The sequence below is a fragment of the Barbus barbus genome, assembly GCF_936440315.1.
Source record: "Barbus barbus genome assembly, chromosome: 25".
Lineage (NCBI taxonomy): Eukaryota > Metazoa > Chordata > Actinopteri > Cypriniformes > Cyprinidae > Barbus > Barbus barbus.
In genome coordinates, this window is record NC_136753.1 from 20,151,226 (window position 1) to 20,172,608 (window position 21,383).

Here is a 21,383-nt window from a genome sequence, read left to right on the forward strand (position 1 = left end):
ATTTCTCATATAGCAAAGGAAGTGTGATAGTATGCAGAAGAGCAAAAAGGAAATCTCAATTCCTGTTTGTTCCATCAACATGACAGCTAGACCTTTGGAGGTCAGTAAAACTCTAGGTTTTCACATTTTTCAAAACAACTAAATTTTCAGTGATTTAGAAAAAAACTACTTTGCTTCAAATGTTTGCATCCCCATTGAAATTTAAACACATCAGATATCTATATCACCTCTAAAATTGCCTGTCCACAAACTTCAGCCCAGAAAACAAACAAATATTTAATTAATTTAACTACAAACCAGACTATAGCACATATACTGTGTGACAGCTCATACATTTTGACCTCACGAGGTATAAAATCAACATTTTCTATAGGTTAAGCACCTCCTTCACTGCTCATTTGTTGAATGATTTTTAAAACACTTAATTCAAGTGGTTCAAGCCCTGTTTTGTATGATTTCCATGGAATGTACTAGTAACAGAGTGAGAGTGGAGTATTGGTGTGCGTGTCTCTTTAAGAGCTTGAGCCGCGGTCTGCACTGATACCTCTCTCTTTACTGCCTCCGACTCTACCTGACGCAGCTGAAGCAGTGAGTGAGGAAGCCCGCCACCAGCATCCTGCACCATGGAGGCGGCCACAGCACCAAAGCCATGGACATTATATGCATTAGGAAGACACAGCTCAATGTTTCTAATTTTAACGTTAATTTTAAGCCAATGTTTTCGGATAAGAGCAGATGACGGCGGCATGGGGGAACTTGCCACGGAGAAAGAGGCTGAGGAAAGTCACAGGCAGGACAGCGTCAATTTACTTACATTCATTTTGCTTTTGACACTCACTATCCTCACAATATGGCTCTTCAAACACAGAAGAGTGCGCTTCCTGCACGAAACAGGACTGGCTATGATATACGGTAAGAAACGAGTCTTTTTAACATTGCGAAATGCGTTCGGCATCGTCTGTGTCTCAAAACCGATTGAACGGCCGAGCTCGACAACAGCATTTTTGGCCCGTAGTAAGTTACCGAGTCATCAGAGCTGAATCATTTTCAGTCGCGTGTTTTTGCGCATTTTCTGTCTAGATAGGCAGCTCATTAGGTATTGAGACACAGCCGTCATGTAAACCCTTAGCTAAGCCTCATATGAATGAGACCGTGTAGCCTGCTAGCTTGAACGAGTGCTAATGCAAACCTTGTGCAGCGAATGCCATTGTATTTCAGTGTGGTTTTTAAATGGATGTGGAATAGATTGATGTTCTTGGATGCACCATAATAGCTGACACGTGTATTAGCCCATATGCAATCCACAGTTTTAATATTGCATAATGTCTAAATGTGTGTGAAATTATACACCATAACTCAGCCAATCATGCACTCAGACACTGGGGTTTCGTTTCTTATTTTGTTTCTGTTATTCCCCCTGTTGAGTTCCTCATACTAGCTTTGTAAAGTGTGACAGCTTTTGTATTTCAGGTTGGGTCAGTCTGCTACAGTAAGATGATGTTATGTCTTCTGTGTCAAGAGTCCCAACCGTTCATAAGCTCTACTTTAAAGGAATAGTTCACCAAAAAAATGCATTTACTCTCCCTCATGTTGCTTCAAACTATTATTATAATTTTTTCTGCTGTGGAACACAACATTTATAAGAATTACACTGGTTGCTTTCCAATGCACTTGCAATTAATGGCAACTTTTAAGCTTATAAAAAGCCCACTAAAGCATCATAAAAATGTTAAATTGTTCACTGTTTTCCAGGTTTTTTGAAGCCATGTGACTGATGGAAAACATCAAGTATGGCTCGCTGTAGTCCACAACATCCAGGGGGCGTGGTTGGATCCACATCTAGGGGGTGGAAATTGGTAGGTTTAGGGGTGGGTTTAGGGATCAGGGGGTGGAGATGGGTAGGTTTAGGTGTATGTAAGGTGGGAGGAGTTGGATCTGGATCCAACCATGCCCACTGGATCTTGTAGGCTGCTGCGAGACTTCTCGAAAATATTGACATTGGCCCTAGTGTTCATGAGAGAACGAGTGATCACTGCACTTTTGAATCATAAATTTCTCTTTTGAATCTTCAGTTGGTTTATCCAGTTCACAAAATCTAGTTGTTGGAAGGCAAGGTTGTCATTGCATCACTCATGACAATAATTTTTATGATACTTTTATGGCATTCTTTTTGAAGCCTTTACACCTCTCTCCCCAAGCATCTGATCTTGTAAAATGTGTGGTAAGTGCTGTCGCTCCATAGTATAAACAAGAGTACGTGCGATCGCGAAACTGAAAGTGAAACGTGCGTTCCAAAGCGGTTTCAATGCCCAGCATATTAATAACGGCTCCCTGATGCCCGCATTTTATTTACAGTATAATTACCCAACGATATAACTGCGCAAGAAAGTATTGAAATATATATATTTTCCCTGTGTTTCCTTCCTGTGAGCTACTGAAATGAGCCGCCAATCAGAGCAGAGCTCAACATTGAGCCGCACTGTGAAACAGCCAATCAGAGCAGAGTTCAACATTATTATTCATGACCCTTCCAAATAAGCCAATAACAGACCATTTCATTCTGGGGAGAAATCCTAGGGTTGTAAATCGACATGTAAAACTGTTTCTGGAGAATTTTTTGCTTTATCTAAGCCACATACCGTCTATGTAGATATCAGAGAACAATTTAACATATTGTATCAATGCATTCTATGGCACCTTTAAGTGTGAAAAATCAAAGGCCTTCACCAAAGTCAGCAAACATCTGTGTCTTCACATGTGTCGTCTTCAGAGGAAATGAGAGCTCTATCATCAGTGGTTGCTCTGAAGTTCAAAAGCATTGCTTGGTCACGAGGAAAAGACTGGGTTGAAACAAGCTAGCTGCTATTTGGTTTCACACCGTTTCAGTAAATATTGATTAGATTAATATGATAGGCATCACCATATTCATGCATCTAAATTGTTGACCCTGGGGTCTTTTTTGTGACTGAGCACATACCTGTTTGACATGTTGAGCAGCAGGTATGGCTTAAAATGCAATGTTGATGAAGAGCCACATTCACCAAATTTACTTTTGCTATTAAATAACAGCATTTACAACAGTTCACCAAAAGTCTTGGGGACTTCCAATTCTTTTTGCAAGATTCTCACTGTGGAATTAATAATAGGGGATTTTATACTAAATACAGTAGACAGTGTTTGGTGCTCGGTGTGAAGTTTAAACAGAGGTACATACACTATCATTTAACAGTTTGGAGTCAGTATGATTATTTTATACTTTTATTCAGCAGGGACACAATAAATTGATATGACAGTGAAGACATCTAAAATGTTACAAATGACTTCTATTTTAAATTAATTAAACTTGATTTTCTAAAGAATCATGAAATTATCATGATTTCCTCAAAAATATTAAACTGCACACCTGTTTTCAACATTGCTAAATGAAAAGAAATGTTTCCTGAGAACCAAATCAGCATATTAAAATGATTTCTGAAGGATCATGTGACACTGAAGACTGGGATAATGGCTGCTGATAGTTCAGCTTTGCCATCACAGGAATAAATGACATTTAAAGGATATTAAAACAGAAACGTTTTTTGAAAATTGTAATAATACTTAATAGTATTTCTAGCATAAGACGCATTTAATTCACATTTAATTGATCTAAATGTTTGAATGGAATTGTCCTTTAAAAAATGTAAATATTTGCTGCTCCCCTCTTTTCAAGCAGTATATGTATGACAAGGCTATTCTGTTTCTACTAGTTTTTTTTCTTAAGAAAAAATGCTTCTAAACCTCCTTGTTTCTGAATTAGATTATTTCAGTTTTCATTACACGTTATTACTTTTGACAGCCTGGTCCAAGTCATGTTTTAAACCCAATTTGTACTGTTTAACTTGATTTAAAACTGGTCTGTTTCTTTCCACACCCTCATCTTTTATATTCCTATCCATCAATCGCTCCATCAGTGGTTTCTCTAGTGTGTAATTAGCTTTGATAGTATGCACTAGCTTCCTTCCTATTAATCTGCCCCATTCTACACCTTGCACGTCTTTTTAGGATGAATTGCACTCAATTACAAAGCAGATTTGACTTCAATCACTGAATTGCACTCAATTACAAAGCAGATTTGACTTCAATCACTGCAGACATTAAGCTTGCTGTCACACTGAAATAGGAGATGCTTTTCTTAAGAAAACATGATTAAGCGAACATCTTACACCATTATTAATTTCTTCTCCTGTCAGTCACCTGAGTTGTGAATGCCATGTGATGTGACTTATGACTCTGAAACTACAAGAAAATTATGTCATGATGTGTACAAAATATACAAGAATGAGGACGAATGACGTTTGATCAGAATTTCTCTGGTGGTCTACACAGGTTTGCAACGGACATGTGAACTCTGGTTTAGCATCAGACATGTGAACTCTTCCTCTCATAAGTGCGTGCAGCCAAATAAAACATTCGGGCAACAGGAAATGGTGCAATTCTGAAAGTAGTGTGAAAAATGTATTTTGAAATTCTTTAGCTTCATGGAAAAAAAAATCTGAATATAGTTACTTTGTTAACGGTTTGGCAGCATAAAAAAACAATCTGGACCAAATAAAAGGGATTCTGTTCCTGTTCCTTATATTGTTCAGCAAAGTAATGTTTTTAGTATCCTTGAACTGTTTTAGGGGCAGTTATAGTGTCTACCACCACCAGGGATAACTGCTAAGCTAACTGGTTCATGCTAACCTGCCAACCCTTGACTCCCTGGATCCTGGCTCTGGATCGTGAATTTGTTAACATACATATTGTATTTTCTAAAATGTCTGGAGTACAGATGTGGGCACAGAATTGATTCTTTGTATCCTTGGATGTTAATTAATTGAAATTGTGGCCAATTTAATTTTGCTTTGTACCATATATTTTGTTCCTTTTAGCTGAAACTGATGTTAAGATGTTTGCTGCCTATGAACAAAGCCAAGTTATTAGCTTTACTTTTGAGTACCGTGGCATGCACTGTCAGAAAATGTGCAAAAGTGATATCTTTAGGGGTAGTATATCTGGTAAAAAAAATTGTGCAGATTTATGTTGAATGAACTCAAATAGTGCTTTCCACATACTCCCAGAATAAATGTGCAATCTTTAGGGTATGTATTTGACTCCACATAAATCTGCAGATTTTTCCCTATGAAATCAGTACCGTTTAGACCTAGCATTGATTTAAAGTAGAGTAATTTGCCTGATTTTAGCAGGAGGTTGTGCGATTTATGGTGTTTTTTTTGTGCTTCTGTTCTTGTTTCTGTAGCCCATTCTGTGTGTGCTGTTGACTTCCTCTGGTACTTCATTAGTATGGAAATACCCTCCAACAGATTTGACACAGCAGGCTCTCATCTCTACTCCCTGTCATCACACAGAATCCAATCTGTTTATACTGTGTTTTTAAGGAAAGAAGTGTAATTTCTGTGCCACAGCAAAAATGGATTGTTTCCAAACAAGTTTCCTTTTTCACAAACTATGTGTATGTATTGAATGAGTATGTGAGTGGTTTATCTTCTTTGTGTCGAACAGGTCTGTTGGTGGGTGTTATTTTGCGGTATGGCATCCCCTCCACCAGTTACCATAATACAACTCCTCCGAGTTGCACCCTGCAGGAGGGTCCTGTCAGCACGGTGCTCCTCAACGTTAGCGGGAAGTTATTTGAGTACACACTCAAGGGGGAGATCAACCTTAGAGAAATCCACAGTGTGGAGCAGAATGACATGTTGCGCAAGGTATTTCAGCAACTGCATACATACACACATATACAAACGCTTCAGATAATCCTGCAGCAGAGGTTTGTCAGAGGAAGACATTTCATTTTCAGCTTTAATTTCTGTCACCTGTTCAGCAGGGTGGTTGTTTAAAACTAAATCCTATAAAATTGTTTTTGTTAGTTGAAATAAAATAAAATATTAATATTAAATTGAAACACCTAAGCTAAAAACTTAAAAACGTAAACTAAATTGGAATGAAAATAAATGAAAGCTAAATAAAAATATTTAAAAATAATAATAAAAATACACAAACAGCACATAAAAATGACTCAAATGAAAATATAAAAATAAAAGCTACTTCAAAATATCAATAAATGCTATAATAATATAAATAATATTAACATTGTTGTGCAGATGTTTTAGAATTTGCATTCCAAGGCAGTAGCAAGGTCCAGTCTTTAAGAACTAAGAATATTTAAGATTTTCTTTTTTTTTTGTCCCTATCCATTTGCTTAAAGGGATAGTTCAAGTTGTTACAAACCTGTATGAGCTTCTGTCTTCTGTTGAACACAAAATATAATTTTCTTGAAGAATGTTGGTAACTTAACAGTTTCTGGTCCCCATTGACTTCCATAGTATTTTTTCTATACTATGGAAGTCAGTAGGAGCCAAAAACATTTTTGGTTACATTTGGTCACGTTCTTCAAAATATCCTCTTTTAAGTTTAACACCATAAAGAAACTCAGAAGTTATAAATTATGGAATTAAATGATAAATATCCCCCTGCTACTGATCTGAACAGCAAACAGACAACAAAGATAAAAACTGTAAATTAGTCATTTGAAAGCCTATCATTATGACACCTCATCATCCTCCTAATTTTTGTTTAAACTAAAAAAAGACAAGCCCCAATAATGTCTCACCACAACTTCCTTTTTCAGTAGAAAATACATCAACACAGGACTAGCAATTGCAGTTTTAAGCTATTCATAAGGTCTACATTTACTTCAAAAGATTTGACACGTTTTGTCTATTACAAGCATTTGTTTGTAACAATTATATATTTTTCTTCCAGTTGACCTTTGACCCAGAAGTGTTCTTCAACATTCTGCTACCTCCCATCATATTCCACGCAGGATACAGCCTCAAAAAGGTACGAGTGGTATTGTGACCTGGGATTTACCTTCAGTTTTAGCTTTCATTTTGCTTGTTTAGTAGAGCGTTCATCCATAAAGGTTCTACTTCACCACTTTACATTATGAAATTTTGAGATATGTTCTAGTCTAATGCAACCTGATCTCTGTTTCAGTGGAAGTTTAACCATAGAAGTGAAGTGAGATGCAGACCAGATATTCATGATCAAGAGTGTCTTAACAGCTGGTCAAACTTCACTTATATTACACTGGCACCAAATGTGTTATAGTTAAGTTAATGTGTATTTAACATGGGAAGTCAGATTCTGACCTTTGGGTATCATCTATAAAGTCAGGTTTGGTTTTAGTGTTTACTAGCGTTATTGTTCCTCATGACTTGTAATTCAGTGGCTTACAGTGTTACTTGGGCTATTTTTAGAAGAATTACAGTGCTTTTTGGCATTAAACTTTATCAGCAAAAATACAAACACATTGAAGTAGTGTACAGAGGCATTGCTTATTATTCTGTATATTGTTTTTACACTTACTTGAAATCTTTGAAGTCATAGTTCATCCAAAAAAACATATTTTAGTTTTTTTGGCCAGGTGTTCGACACCCAAGTACACAAAAGTACACAGTGTACTTCTACTCTTCATCCATTTAATTTGTGTCAAATGAACTGAAGTGTCAACTCTTTCCATGTAATAAGGGCTTTTAGTCGAAGACCTCGCTGAAGTACTCTGCCATGTAGACTGCAATGCATAATTTCACCAGTTGCACTGAACAGAATCTAATGTAACAGAATGTCCATACATTATCTACTCAATACCCTTTTTGGTTGATTTTACTGCAGTGTTTATTAGGTGGATATCATGTTTATCACTCCTGGATTCCAGATATTTCAGATTGTGCTGAGTGTGCAGGGAGGCCCCGAGGAAGTGAGAGGAACGGGTTTCTGCCAGCTGTGTGTGTTTGACTCACAAGGCTGCGTTGTTTCCTCTCTTTGTACCACATTAGACTTTTTTTGTTTTTTTGATGAACCTTATAGAATGAAGGAAAAATATGCTGCTCAGAGATTGTATGAATTTTGGCAGTAATTCAAATTAAAATGTTTACCGCACACCAAAATTTCACGCCAAGCTTTTGTCTTGGATTGAACAGGCCTTAAAGGGATAGTTCACTGAAAAAAATAAAATATTGTCATTTTCTCACTTTCAAGTTGTTCCAAAGATGTATGACAGACTTTCTTCTGTGGACCATAAAAGAAGATATTCTGAGAAATGTCTTTGTAATTTCTTTTTTTGTGTCCATTCAATGGAAGAGAGTGGTAACCAAAACTGTTTGGTTACCATTCAAAATATCTTGGAAAAACAGCCTGAGTAGTGAGGGTGAGTAAATGATGACATAATGTTCATTTTTGGCTAAGCTACCACAAAATCTGCACCCAGAGTAAACTCCCCTGAATTTCCAAGAATTGCAATTTCAGTTTTTCATCAAATTCAACCAAACCTTGTGTACTTATTTATTATTTTACCAAAATTATTTGTTTTCTTCTGTCGATATAAGTGTAATACTCTGTTCCACTTAACAGAATAAAGTATTACATACATTCTGCCAGTATGTATTTTAAAAAAGGACTCTTCCCCCCCTTAAAATCAGCACAAAAATGTGGAAAAACAGATTAGATAGATAAACACAGTGGAATGGTGGTGTAAACACAGGCTAAAAAACTATCCGGGTTATGAACAACAATGTCTATAGTATAGATGTCAGTAGGATATGTCAGTAAGGTATGTGGGTGTGTGTGAGTTATTTTTTTTTTCAATACAATTAATTTTTTTCGTCCCAAATAAATGAGTATTTTTATTCACTAAGGACACATTAAAATGACCAGAAGTCTCAGTAAAGACATTTATAATGTTACAAAAAACCTCCATTTCATCTAAATTCAATTCTTTTTAACTTTCTATACATCAAAGAATCCTGAAAGAAAATTGTATTACGGTTTCCACAAAAATAATAAGCACAACTATTTTCAACATTGACTTGAGTAATGACTGCTAAAAATGTTAAGGTTTCACAATATTATAATTTTTACTAGTTCTTCAAATGCAGCCTTTGCTGATATAGTATTTATTATATAAAAATGCATACAACAGAGACTGAAAGGTTTTCTCAGGACAAGGATATTTTTCCACTTCTTTGTTGTTTTGTTTAACATGCTCTTCCTTGTTCCTCCAGAGACACTTCTTCAGAAACCTAGGATCCATCATAACTTATGCGTTCCTGGGCACTGCCATTTCCTGTTTTGTCATTGGGTAAGTCAGTAAGGTTCAAAATATTCCCACAGACCATGGAATATTTTACATACAGACAGTGGATCAGCCATGACATGCCTCAGAAACTTTTTACAAATTATACAGACGAAACAGAGCTATACTAAGGAGGGACTCATTTTGATTATGGTTTAAGTGAACTCCACAAAAGGTGGCCAGTTACAGCATGTAAATCTATACACTTTAAACTATTAAAAAAGTAGGTTTTGTGCTAACCAATAACATACATGTGCCAGGTTCAGGCACGCAGTGGAATTTATGGCACCAGTAATCAGCCACCATCAGATTCATTTCTTCATTTGCTGTCGTATGAGCTTCACCTTCACGCTTAGTACCTTGAGCACACATTTTGTCCGGCAATACAAAAAGGTTTTTCAGTGTTAAAAATCAGTGTGTCAGACATGTTTAAAAACTGGTTTAATATCAGCAGGTTCATTTGTCACATTATACAGTGAAAAGTCAACTTGCATTGCATTGTGGGATACAATATTCTGGCGGTGTGCTTTGTTGTATACTCCACATTTTGGAAAATGTTGTTGGATACCTGTTTGTTTCATACATATAAGGAGCATTTCAGTACTAAGCAAATAGTATGAATCATATTTTATGTGCCATTATAAACATAGCTTCCCTTTGAGTTGTGGTCTTACAAGCCTATTTAAAAAAACTGTTTTTGTTTAAGAAACCTCATGTATGGCGTGGTGAAACTGATGCAGGTTTTGGGTCAACTCACTGACAAGTTCTACTACACAGACTGCCTCTTCTTTGGTGCCATAATATCTGCCACAGATCCAGGTACTTCTTCTCTCTCTTCCTCCATTTTTGTCTTTGTTCTCTTTTTAGGTAAAATAAAGTTGCTGTTAAACACTGAATCTTTTATATGAACTGACTAGCAAGTTGTGCATTACCATTCAGGATTTCAATACGTTGTGTTGCTGATTTGTGTGTGTGTGTGTGTGATTTTTAGTCACAGTGCTTGCGATTTTTAATGAGCTTCATGCTGATGGTGATCTCTATGCACTGCTGTTTGGAGAGAGTGTCATGAATGATGCAGTCGCCATAGTCCTTTCATCGTAAGTCCCAATTTCAAACAGTATCACTTTCTTGTTCCCTTTCTTTTGCTACAAAAAAAAAGGATAAAATCACATGTTTTGTCAGAGGCAGTTGGCGGGATTTCCCAGGATGTCAGCACAGAGGGGGTGCTGGGGACATTTTCACTGTAATGCTGAATAGTAAAAATGAATGATGCTGCAACTCCAGTTCTGTTTTAGGATGGCGCTCTGACTCCCCCTTTTGGACACAATGAGCTAAAGCTGATCGTTTCTGATTTTCTTTTTTGGGGCCACTTACACAATTTGTCAGTATAGTTAGATTATCACAGCAAACTGTGCTGTTTAGTCTTTGGTTGAAAATAAAAACATGCATATAAAATAAATTTTAAACAAAATAATGTGCATTTTCAGGTAATCTGTGTAATCAAATCAGCACAGTCAGTTAATTTAATGATTTGGATCGTTTTGTCTTTGGTTTGCAGGTCTATTGCGGCGTATCAGCCTGCGGGAGCCAACACACACACATTTGATGCCTCTGCCTTCTTCAAATCAGTGGGTGTCTTCTTGGGTATCTTCAGTGGCTCTTTTGCTATGGGTGCGGTCACTGGAGTAGTCACTGCCCTCATATCCTTTTGCATGTTATTGTGAAATCAGTCTAAATATATTTAGGTTTATACAAATAAGTTGTGTCGATGCCCTTTTGGCTTCATTATGATGTCGATTCTTTTACCCATTTGTAAAATTATTAACATTATAGAATTATCCTCAGTTGCTGATTTCTGTTAAGAGTACCTAGTAAATACTGTTTGTATATTCATTCAAAAGTTTGGAGTCAGTAAAAAAAAAAAAAAAAAAAAAAAAAAATATATATATATATATATATATATATATATATATATATATATATATATATATATATATATATATATATATATATATATTAGTATTTAAAAAAAATCAAAATCACAGTAAGAGTATTTTTAAACTTACAAAAATCTGATTTCAAAACTTACAAAAAAATCTACAAAAATCAATTTAAAATAATTGCTGTTTACCTTTCTATTTATCAAAATTGTTGAAAAAATGCATCACTATTTCCACAAAAATAGGAAGCAGCACAACTGTTTTCGATTTTGATAATATTTCTAGAGAACTCAGCATATTTGAATGATTTCTGAAAAATCATGTTACACCCCATAACTAGAGAAATGGCTGTTGAAAATTCAGCTTTTTGTCATTCATTTTAAAATATATTAAAATAGAAAACCGCTATTTTAAATTGATAATTTTTCACAATATTACTGTTACTGTCAAATAAAGCAAGCCTTGATGAGTAAAAGAGACTTTCCCCCCCAAAAAAACATAAGAACCCCCCCCCCAACCTTTGAGTGGTAGTGTACATCTTTAGTAATTTTTATCTTTTTATTTTTATTTTTATCATTAGCTATTTGTTTTAGATATCAGATATGTGGTTTAAATTCTTAACTTTATCCACGTGACAAAATTCACCAAGCTGCACTGTTTCCCTCTGCTGGAGACAGCTCTGTTCTTCCTCATGTCTTGGAGTACTTTTCTACTGGCTGAAGCTTGTGGATTCACAGGTGGGTGTTTTGTGTGGGTTGGTAATGAAAGCATAGTGGATAATCTGCTGGGTAACCAGAGGTCAAACTATAATATAATAAAGTATAATATGAAGCTGCAGCTGCAGCTGCTTCCCCTCTTGGAACAGCACAACATTTCCTTCTATAATTAAATATCAACTGCAGTAACGATATCAGTTTCTGGTGTTTAGAAAATCATCTGCTCAGGTTTAATGTGCTTTATTAGCATGACCAAAAATTTACATTCATGTTCATGCATACAAATATGCAAATAAAATTCAAAAACTTAAAACTTCCTTCATATTGCTGTTCCTGGGCAGGCCATGTTGCTGAATGATAACATCCTTGATGTGTAAATGTGTTCAGTCATTTGTACTTTTCATCTGGTTGTTTCATTAGTCACCTCCAACCTGTACTGAAATTACATCCTATCCCCCATTTGAAAGAAAAAAGGTACTTATGATGCTGATATCCTTTACTATTTTAGGTGTTGTTGCTGTGCTGTTTTGTGGCATCACACAGGCCCATTATACCTACAACAATCTCTCTGAGGAATCAACCCAACGCACTAAACAGGTAAAATATTTTAACCTTGTTTCAGGTCAAATATAGGAACCTTTGGCTTGTAGTTGCTTTCAGAGCAGCTGGTATAAAACCAGAGTGAAAAGAACTGTGACAAAGTTGAAAAAGTAAGGTAAATAGAAAAAAGCAACAAGGATTTTTTTGGGGGGGTGGGAGACTTGCATATTCCACTTCAAAAGATGCTTTGATGCAGGGGGGCCTCAAGTCTAGGGATAGCGCTAAGTGAATTCCCAGCACCCCTGTGGTGTTGTCAGAGCAGTGCAATGTGTGATGAAGTGAAGTGGGGTGCAAAAGTAATAATGACACCCCTGTGGCACTGGATTTCTCTCCAGGAGGCCGGACTCGCTATTATCAAAGCTCCTGTCCATAGAGAGAAGGGTTAGAAGTTACAGTCACAGGAGTTGAAGATACTGGTCTTGGCTTTAGATCTAACATGCATTACAAAAGGCATTGTAGGGTATACAGAGGTGGAGCATGTATTTCTAGTACACTCAGGAATTGATTTTGAAAACGTGTGATTTTGTTTTTCTGAATGTTGTTTCAGCTGTTTTGTTGACCAAATGTGCTGTTGTCAGATGCATACGGCTTCATGTGTGGCATGTTTCTTTGCTGTTGCAGTTGTTTGAGGTGCTGCACTTCCTAGCAGAGAACTTCATCTTCTCATACATGGGCCTGGCACTCTTCACCTTTCAGAATCACGTCTTCAGCCCCATTTTCATATTTGGAGCATTTGTATCCTTGTCTTTCAGTTGAAATGAAAGTTTCACATTGCAGCTTTTACATGAGGAAGTGGTAATGTGCATTAACCCCTAGCATTTACTTCAGTCAGATAGTAAGAGTTTGACAACATGTTAGAGAAGATGTACCTGTGAGCCAAATCATTTTAAATGCTAAAAACATCTGGAAAAGTTCATGGCTGTTTTATCATCTTGATTTGTCATTTATGACCACTAGGAGGCATTATGTATTAGTTTTAAAGGAATAGCAAGTCACTATTCTGTTGTATTATTTTAGATTATGACACTCTTTCAAAAAGGACTAAATCACCATAAAAGTGGTCAATATGACTTGTGTGCAATAATACAAGTTTTGTGGAAACCATACAATACTGTACTTGTTTTTAAATGGCAAATTCTAAAATATTTTACATAATTGTTCTTCAGCATTATCTGTGGGTTGAAATTTTAACCATTAATTTAAAGCAGCATAATCTACAATAGCGTTCAAAAGTTTGAAGCCGGTAAGGTTTTTTACAGATTTGACAATCTCTTGTGGTCGACAAGTCTGCTTTTATCTGATTAAAAATACAGTACAAACAGTAATATTGTGAAATATTATAACAATTTAAAAGAACGTTTTTTTTTTTATTATTTATTTTAGTATATTTTAAAATGTATTCATGTGAAGACAGATGAATTTCAGCAGCCATTACTCCAGTCTTCAGTGTCAGATGATCCTCCAGAAATCATAGAAGCTCAAGAAAGTCTTCTTATCATTATCAATGTTGAAAATGGCTGTGGTGCTTAATATTTTTGTGGAAAATATTTTTTCTTAGGATTCATTAAATTGTAAGTTCAAAAGAATAGTGTTTAGGTGAAATGGAAAACATTAGTAACAAGTTTTTACTGTCACTTGATTAAATGTTAATGCATCCAACCAAATGTTAATGCAAACCCTTTTGAACAGTAATGTAGGTCTAAATTTCCATTAACTTAATATGTCATATGTGAGAAGGTTTTTCTTAAACATTTTGACTACTAGATATCTATCTTTATCGGCCGGGCCTTGAACATCTATCCTTTGTCTTTCCTGATTAACCTGGGCCGAAGACACAAAATCAGGGGAAACTTTCAGCACATGATGATGTTTGCAGGTATGGTGGTGAGAACACCTGGCCTACTTCCTGTTCTCTGATGCTTGCATGACATTGAAGAGACAGAACCATTTAATAAATATAATGAAGTAGAATATAAATCGGTGCAATCAGTTTTGTAGCGTCCTTTAGTGTCAGACTCTTTGATGTGAACTCTCTGTAGATTTCAGCACCCTGCTGAAGCTTATCGAGATCTAAATTAAGAGTGAAATGAGGCATCAGATTCAGAACATCTCTAATAACAGCTCTTTATGTGGAGCAGCTCCCTCCAGACCAGCAACACCACCCAGCTAAAAGGGCAGCAAAGTGCAGTGCCCTTAAAACACAACTGATCAAGTGTGATGGCTGTTTGCCTACTTAAGTGCATTTCCATTCTATTTGTAGCAGGGCTGTCAAAATCTATTGTTACTGCTGTGTGTGTGTTTGTGCTCTGCAGGGCTGCGAGGGGCAATGGCATTCGCTCTGGCTATCCGTGATACTGCTACATACGCGCGACAGATGATTTTCACCACGACCCTGCTCATTGTGTTCTTCACAGTTTGGGTGTTTGGAGGAGGCACCACGCCAATGCTGTCCTGGCTACATATCAGGTCAGAGTTCAAGAGACTTGATCAGTGCCCTATCTGACCTATTTTTAAGAGTTTTTAAGGGATTTTGGAAAATATTTCATACACAGAAAGTTTTAGAATTTCGCGCAGTGAAGAATTAGCGCTGGAAAGGCGTGGACACAGTTATTTTTGCGCCTGACCTTATTGAATTATGCATTTATAGGAATTTCCCTTTCAGACGCAAAATTTATGGGAGGAGAGTATTAAAATGAATCGCGCAATGCGATTTACTAACATTTGCACTTGTCAAATTACTGGTATTTGCACCATTATTTAACACTTTAAAAAAGCAGGTGGTAATTTGCGCTGCTCTTGGTAGAATCAGCTGGTCCATATGGAAATTATCTGGCTGCGTCTGTGTTTTTTAATATGTGCATTGTTAGTAAATCACACGCAGAATTTTCCCCTCCCATCTGTGCTTTTATGGAATTTCGCTCTAATGCAAATTTGCCCTTAGTAAATGTGGCCCTTTGTGTTTGCATACAGGACGGTAAAGCCTACACTGTCCTTACTGAAAAAATGGCACCTGTGGTTGCCATAATAATTCTGTAAAAATACAGTGAAAATGTAAACACATTTACAAAACCAATAATAATGAAGAAAGTTTATGAAGAAAACTACATTTTAAACCAGTAAATGCAACAGTCCTTCTCTTTGCTGAATTAGGCCACACTGCTACTAAAATCTGTTTTGTATTTTAAACATATACTGACAACCACCATGATCACACACATGATAAAAAGAAAGCTACATGATGAAAAGTTAATCACAAATAGCTTTTCCACAAGTAAATACTAATGTAGATTGTGCATACAGTGTCATAAACACAAATACAAAACACCATCATGGTAACAATAATGCAATAAACAGTAATTAGTATGTGTTGTAACATAAAACCCTAATATACATAACTGATAACAAACTATTAAGAAACACATTTATTTAAATGAAATGCCATCAAATGTGAGAATCCTGGGAATGCTAGTTTATAGTTTTTAACTGTAAATTAGAAGATGACTTGTTATTTTTTATTCCCACAAACTGTATATTTAACAGTATTTTACTGTAAAATTGCATTAAATGCAAAGTTGCATCTAATACAGTTCCTCAACATATGTAGTAAGGGAACTACCTTTAACCAGGTTTTTACTTATTTTACTGGTTTGTGTTCTTGTATAACTTTGAAAAAAGACTTACACGGACTCTCCAGCAGGTGGCAGAAAAGCTCAGCATAAACTTGTTTTTTCATTTTATTAATCGAGCAGATTTTAACAAATGAGGTCGTATTTGAGTTTCCTTAGTAAGACCGCTTATGACCATTTTGTGGCATCATAGAGGGTTTAAAAGCCATTAGGTTGAGACGGTTGACACACGTTTGTTTGTCAGCAGTGCGCTCTTCCCTTTTGGTTTGTTCTGAGGTGAAATCTTCTCAGAAAATGAACCACTCAAAAGCAGATGGGAAAGGAGCTGGGCTTGTTTTTGTTGCCAAGAGCCAGTGTTTGTCTGGCTGTCCTCAGCAGGGGCTGGCTGATACAGCGCCATTAATAAGTGCTGATAGTTTGTCAGAATAAAGAGGATTATTGAGGACCAATGCTGATGGCAGCTGCTGTAGAATGAGATTGAGAAGCTCAGGTTATTATCTGCAAAACTGCTGTGCACTCAATGAGTCACAGATATGCGTAGGGTGACCACAACGGGGTAAATAAAACGAGGGCAAGAATCTAAGCAGCGTTAAAAACAGTATTTCTGTAAATGAGTTGCTTTTGTCCGATAATACCAATAAATCAGGGGGCGATATGGGCTTCAATTTTCTTCAAACACCAACTAAATGGCTTTGAGATCTAATGACTGGCCTTATGTAGGCTGACTGGAATTAAGACCGGATAGGAATAAGAATAGATTGCGTTCATAACTGTAATTGTCTTGAGTCTCCCGCTTCATAACACTCTTAATGGAGACATTTTTGTTATTGCAGATTTTTGCATGTGCAATGCTTAGCAACCATAAAGATAAGAGGTCAAATGCATGAGGAAGTATTTATAGTAGGATTTCTTTAAATGGATAGTTCTGCCTAATATTTATATTCTGTCGTTTATACACTTTCATGCTGCAAGAACATGTTTGAATGGATTGAGTGCAACAAGTGTTAACTAAAACTATAAAGATTCACTTTTTAATGAAGCTGAAATAAAATATAAATATTAGATGGCCTGGGAATTGTAACAGAACTGTTTGTTTAGTAGGGCTGTAATCAACCAAAGAAAATCTTGGTCGACTGAAGTCCTGAAACTTTCGACTAAAAATCGACTAAAAATGACGTTGTGGAGAAAAAAAACGTATGTTACATTAATTAGATACGCACTGTGCTCAGTACTTGGTAGCCTTGTTGTCTGCCTAAATTAATTATAAATAAACATAAAAAACTAATAGGCTATTTGCAGTATATTAAATCGTTTTTGACCTAATTATTTTGCACTGAAATGAGTGACACACGAGTCTGTCGTCTCTGACAGCGGTGCATCACGTGCACCTGCGCAATATCATAGCCTGTGATTTCTGAAAACAGTACTATGTTGTCAACTAGTGATATCACAAGAACTTTTGAGGAATGTGCAACATAATTTAGAAAATTATTTTTGTCATATGTTATAAGTATAACTGTCAGACACTATCATTTCAGCCGCTCTGCGCAGCTCGCACAGAGCGAGGCTGAACATAAGAGCTCAGCTTCGCGGCTGAGACACGAATAGACTTAAAGCTTTTACTCTTAATAAACACAAAAGGCGCGTCCACTTTAATAAAAAAGGAATATTTATTAAACAAACAAGAGCAGAAACCAAATAAAGTGCATAACTGAAAAATAAAGCATCTTAGGCTCAAAACTAACACAAACAGTGGGCACAGCGCAATTGCGCAATATTGTGAGAACTGAGAACTGATCGCGCGCTGTGTGAGAACTGAGAAAGTGGAGCACTTCTATCAGAGTGATTCCGCCTATCGCGCCTTCACTAACTTTAAGTTAATCAACAACGAATTGTGACTTTGGGAAAAATAGGGTGACCAGACATCCCGTTTTTCCCAACGAATTGGGAAAAACGGGATGTCTGGTCACCCTATCCCTATAACCATTCAGTTGCTGAGGCCATTGTTTCAGATCGCTAGTTTGCGTTTTGGTAGCGTATCCGCCCACTGCGGCTGCCATTCTCTGACTAGATATACAAACGCCCCTCATCTGATTGCGATCCAGTGACAGGGACGCACATTTTAAAAGACAAGACAGTCAACTTAGCCTATAGGATGTATTTTGAATGTCCGGTAGTCCTCAAATAACATTTTAGTCCCGTCTCGTCTCGTAACGAAGACGCGCATACATTTCGTCATAGTTTTTATCATCAGATATTAATTTTATCTCGTCAACTTCTCGTCTTAGTCACAGAAAAAAGGTTCGTTAACGAATATTTTTCGTCGTCCTCTTCGTTAACGAAATTAACACTGGTTCTTTGGAAGGAGACAGCTTCTTGTTTTTACACTAGCTTATTATTAAATAAATAATATTCAGCATCAAACCTTCTAAAGCCTACTTATCTGTCTCTTTTCTCCAGTGGGTTGGGCTAATCCAAAAAAAGTGAAAACAATGGGGGTGTTCTGAAAACAGACTGTTACCTGTGAAACAGGGGTGCTCTGAAAACACCCCCATTAGTGCTTTCCACCTGATGAAATGAGCGCGGCCAAACTGATGAAATGAGCGCGGCAAAAAATCGACCAATCAGATTTTTGGACGAACCAGACCATATCGACCAATTAATCGACTAATCGACTGGGACGTTACAGCCCTATTGTTTAGTTTCCCTTTTGTCCTTATTTGGTTCTTCCTGTTTTAGTTTGTGTCCTAGTTTTGTTAATTAATGATCGTCATCACCTGTTTAATTAATTACCTTGTTTCCTCGTTTGTTCCAGCCCCTTTATAAGTCCTCAGTTCTGCCTTTGTGTTTGTCTGATCTTAAGTTAACATATTGTCTTAAGTGTGTTGAAGCTGTTAATTAAAAGATTCCTTTCGTTTATACTTTCGTCGTGCGCCTTTTTGCCACAACCACCAGACCGTTACAGAAGATCAGACCGTTAAACAGAAGATGGGCGAGCTCGCGCAGTTTTTTGATTTGGCTTACGCCAACCGGGACCCAGCAAGCTTTGTGTTGGCTTTTACGCCTCTCGCCCTCGCCAGCTCTCTTGAAGGGGGAACCATCAAGATGCTGCTCCGGCTCGGGCTCAATTACCACCAACAGCGAGAGCTCCCAGACACCTCCGACCTCGATTGGAGAGAAGCCATCATCCGGTGTCTGGAGAGCCTCCGACCCCGAGTCGGAGCCCTACCCACGGCGATGATGGTCCCGTCCAGCCCACCTGAGTTCCCGCTGGTCCCGTCCAGCCCACCTGAGTTCCCGCTGGTCCCGTCCAGCCCACCTGAGTTCCCGCTGGTCCCGTCCAGCCCCGCGCCTCCCGTGCGCCTCTAAAGTCCGCGCTGCAAGAGCGCCCCCAAGTGTCCGCGTTGCAAGAGCGCCCTCCTGCGTCTCCGCTGGTCCCGTCCAGCTCTCCTTCGTCTCCGCTGGTTCTATCCAGCTTCGCGCCTCCCGTGCGCCCTCAAATGTCCGCGCTGCAAGAGCGCCCTCACGAGTCTGCGCTGCAAGAGCGCCCTCCTGCATCTACGCTGGTCCCGTCCAGCTCTCCTTCGTCTCCGCTGGTCCCGTCCAGCTCCGCGCCCCCAAGTGCCCGCTCCTCCAGAGCGCCCCCAAGTGCCCGCTCCTCCCGAGCGCCCCCAAGTGCCCGCTCCTCCCGAGCGCCCCCAAGAGTCCGCTCCTCCCGAGCGCCCCCAAGCGCCCGCTCCTCCCGAGCGCCCCCAAGCGCCAGCTCCTCCAGAGCGCCCCCAAGAACCCGCTCCTCCAATGTGGCCCCCAGAGGGGAACTTTCCCAAAGAAATTTGGGGGGGGGGGGCCATATAGCCGCAGTTTGTGTGGCCAGGCCAAAGGCCAAGGCCACAAAGGACCCAGACCCATCATGGCCTCCCGAGGACCCCGATCCGCCATGGCCGTCCGAGGATCCCGATCCGCCAAGACCGCCCGAGGACCCCGATCCACCATGGTCGCCCGAGGACCCAGATCCGCCATGGTCTCCCGAATCTCCAGTCCTGCCATGGCCTCCTAAGGCTCCGGATCCGCCAAGGCCGCCCGAGGACCCCGATCCGCCATGGCCCCCCGAGGATCCAGATCCGCCATGGTCGCCCGAGGACCCAGATACATCATGGCCTTCCAAGGCCCCAGATCCGCCATGGCCTCCCGAATCTCCAGTTCTGCCATGGCCTCCTAAGGCTCCGGATCCACCATGGACTCCTGAGTCTCCAGACCCGCCATGGCCTCCCGAATCTCCAGTCCTGCCATGGCCTCCCAAGGCTCCTGATCCGTCCTGGAGGCTTCCCTATCCTATCCTGGTCCTGCTCCAGCCTCCAGGACGCCCGCCCCCCCTCCCCGATGTTACTGTTACGGTGCGGGACGCACCTTCCGGGAGGGGGGCGATATCTGTAACCGAACTGTTTGTTTAGTTTCCCTTTTGTCCTTATTTGGTTCTTCCTGTTTTAGTTTGTGTCCTAGTTTTGTTAATTAATGATCGTCATCACCTGTGTTTAATTAATTACCTTGTTTCCTCGTTTGTTCCAGCCCCTTTATAAGTCCTCAGTTCTGCCTTTGTGTTTGTCTGATCTTAAGTTAACATATTGTCTTAAGTGTGTTGAAGCTGTTAATTAAAAGATTCCTTTCGTTTATACTTTCGTCGTGCGCCTTTTTGCCACAACCACCAGACCGTTACAGGAATTAACCGAAATAAGTTGAAATACTAATATTACTAAAACTAAAAATACTAAATATTACTAAAACTAAAATATAAATAAATAAAACTTAAACTAAAATTAAAATGAAAACTTAATATAAAATTGAAAGCATTTTAAAATATTAATAAATACTGTATACATACTGTAAATAGTGATTGGGACATTTATAGGAGATACTTTAACCAAAGTACATGGCAATAATCACCAAAAATTAGAAAAGTGCGACATGAAAGTAGACCATATAGTCTACATCTCAAATCCCACTTTGTGTTTTTGCCACTTCAGAATGACTAGGTTTGTGTGGCATACCAGTAAACCAACAAATATTTTAAAAAGCAAAATACCAGCATTTTGCAGCGTGTTGCTTTTCACATCACAGAAGAACAATGTGCAGAGCCATAATGTAACATCAAAAAAGAAAAGGTAACTATCAGAGCTGTGCATTACTGCCCTGTCTAATGAAGGCAAAAGCGTGTAAAATTAATAAAGCAAACAAAAAAGTCTGCGTTTATGCATATTTGGCTGCTGCTAGCCAGGGCTGTTAAGGTTAAGTATGGCATTACTTTGCAAACATGAATTTGACATTAAGGCAC

The 21,383-nt window shown here is 38.4% G+C and overlaps 2 protein-coding genes across 3 annotated transcripts in view; both read left to right on the forward strand.

Moving 5' to 3' along the window:
- The first annotated feature begins 500 nt into the window (after window positions 1-500).
- The window catches only part of LOC306845158 (sodium/hydrogen exchanger 7-like), a 44,005-nt gene continuing 23,122 nt past the window's right edge, over window positions 501-21,383 (forward strand). Inside the window, exons 1-12 of one of the 2 annotated variants that reach the window (XM_079377793.1) lie at window positions 501-912; window positions 5,542-5,744; window positions 6,802-6,879; window positions 9,102-9,178; window positions 9,879-9,991; window positions 10,164-10,269; window positions 10,731-10,872; window positions 11,744-11,849; window positions 12,337-12,425; window positions 13,050-13,163; window positions 14,193-14,304; window positions 14,741-14,894. In XM_079377793.1, coding sequence (XP_079233919.1) covers window positions 624-912; window positions 5,542-5,744; window positions 6,802-6,879; window positions 9,102-9,178; window positions 9,879-9,991; window positions 10,164-10,269; window positions 10,731-10,872; window positions 11,744-11,849; window positions 12,337-12,425; window positions 13,050-13,163; window positions 14,193-14,304; window positions 14,741-14,894 — 1,583 coding nt within the window. In that variant the 5' untranslated portion in view covers window positions 501-623. The remainder of the gene's footprint in view (window positions 913-5,541; window positions 5,745-6,801; window positions 6,880-9,101; window positions 9,179-9,878; window positions 9,992-10,163; window positions 10,270-10,730; window positions 10,873-11,743; window positions 11,850-12,336; window positions 12,426-13,049; window positions 13,164-14,192; window positions 14,305-14,740; window positions 14,895-21,383) is intronic. The other variant, XM_079377792.1, reaches the window with a different exon arrangement.
- LOC306845160 (uncharacterized protein) lies at window positions 16,376-20,831 on the forward strand. The gene is made up of 2 exons (XM_079377795.1): window positions 16,376-17,151; window positions 18,757-20,831. The coding sequence occupies exon 2, from the start codon at window positions 19,043-19,045 to the stop codon at window positions 19,421-19,423; it is 381 nt and encodes a 126-aa protein (XP_079233921.1). The 5' UTR covers window positions 16,376-17,151; window positions 18,757-19,042; the 3' UTR covers window positions 19,424-20,831.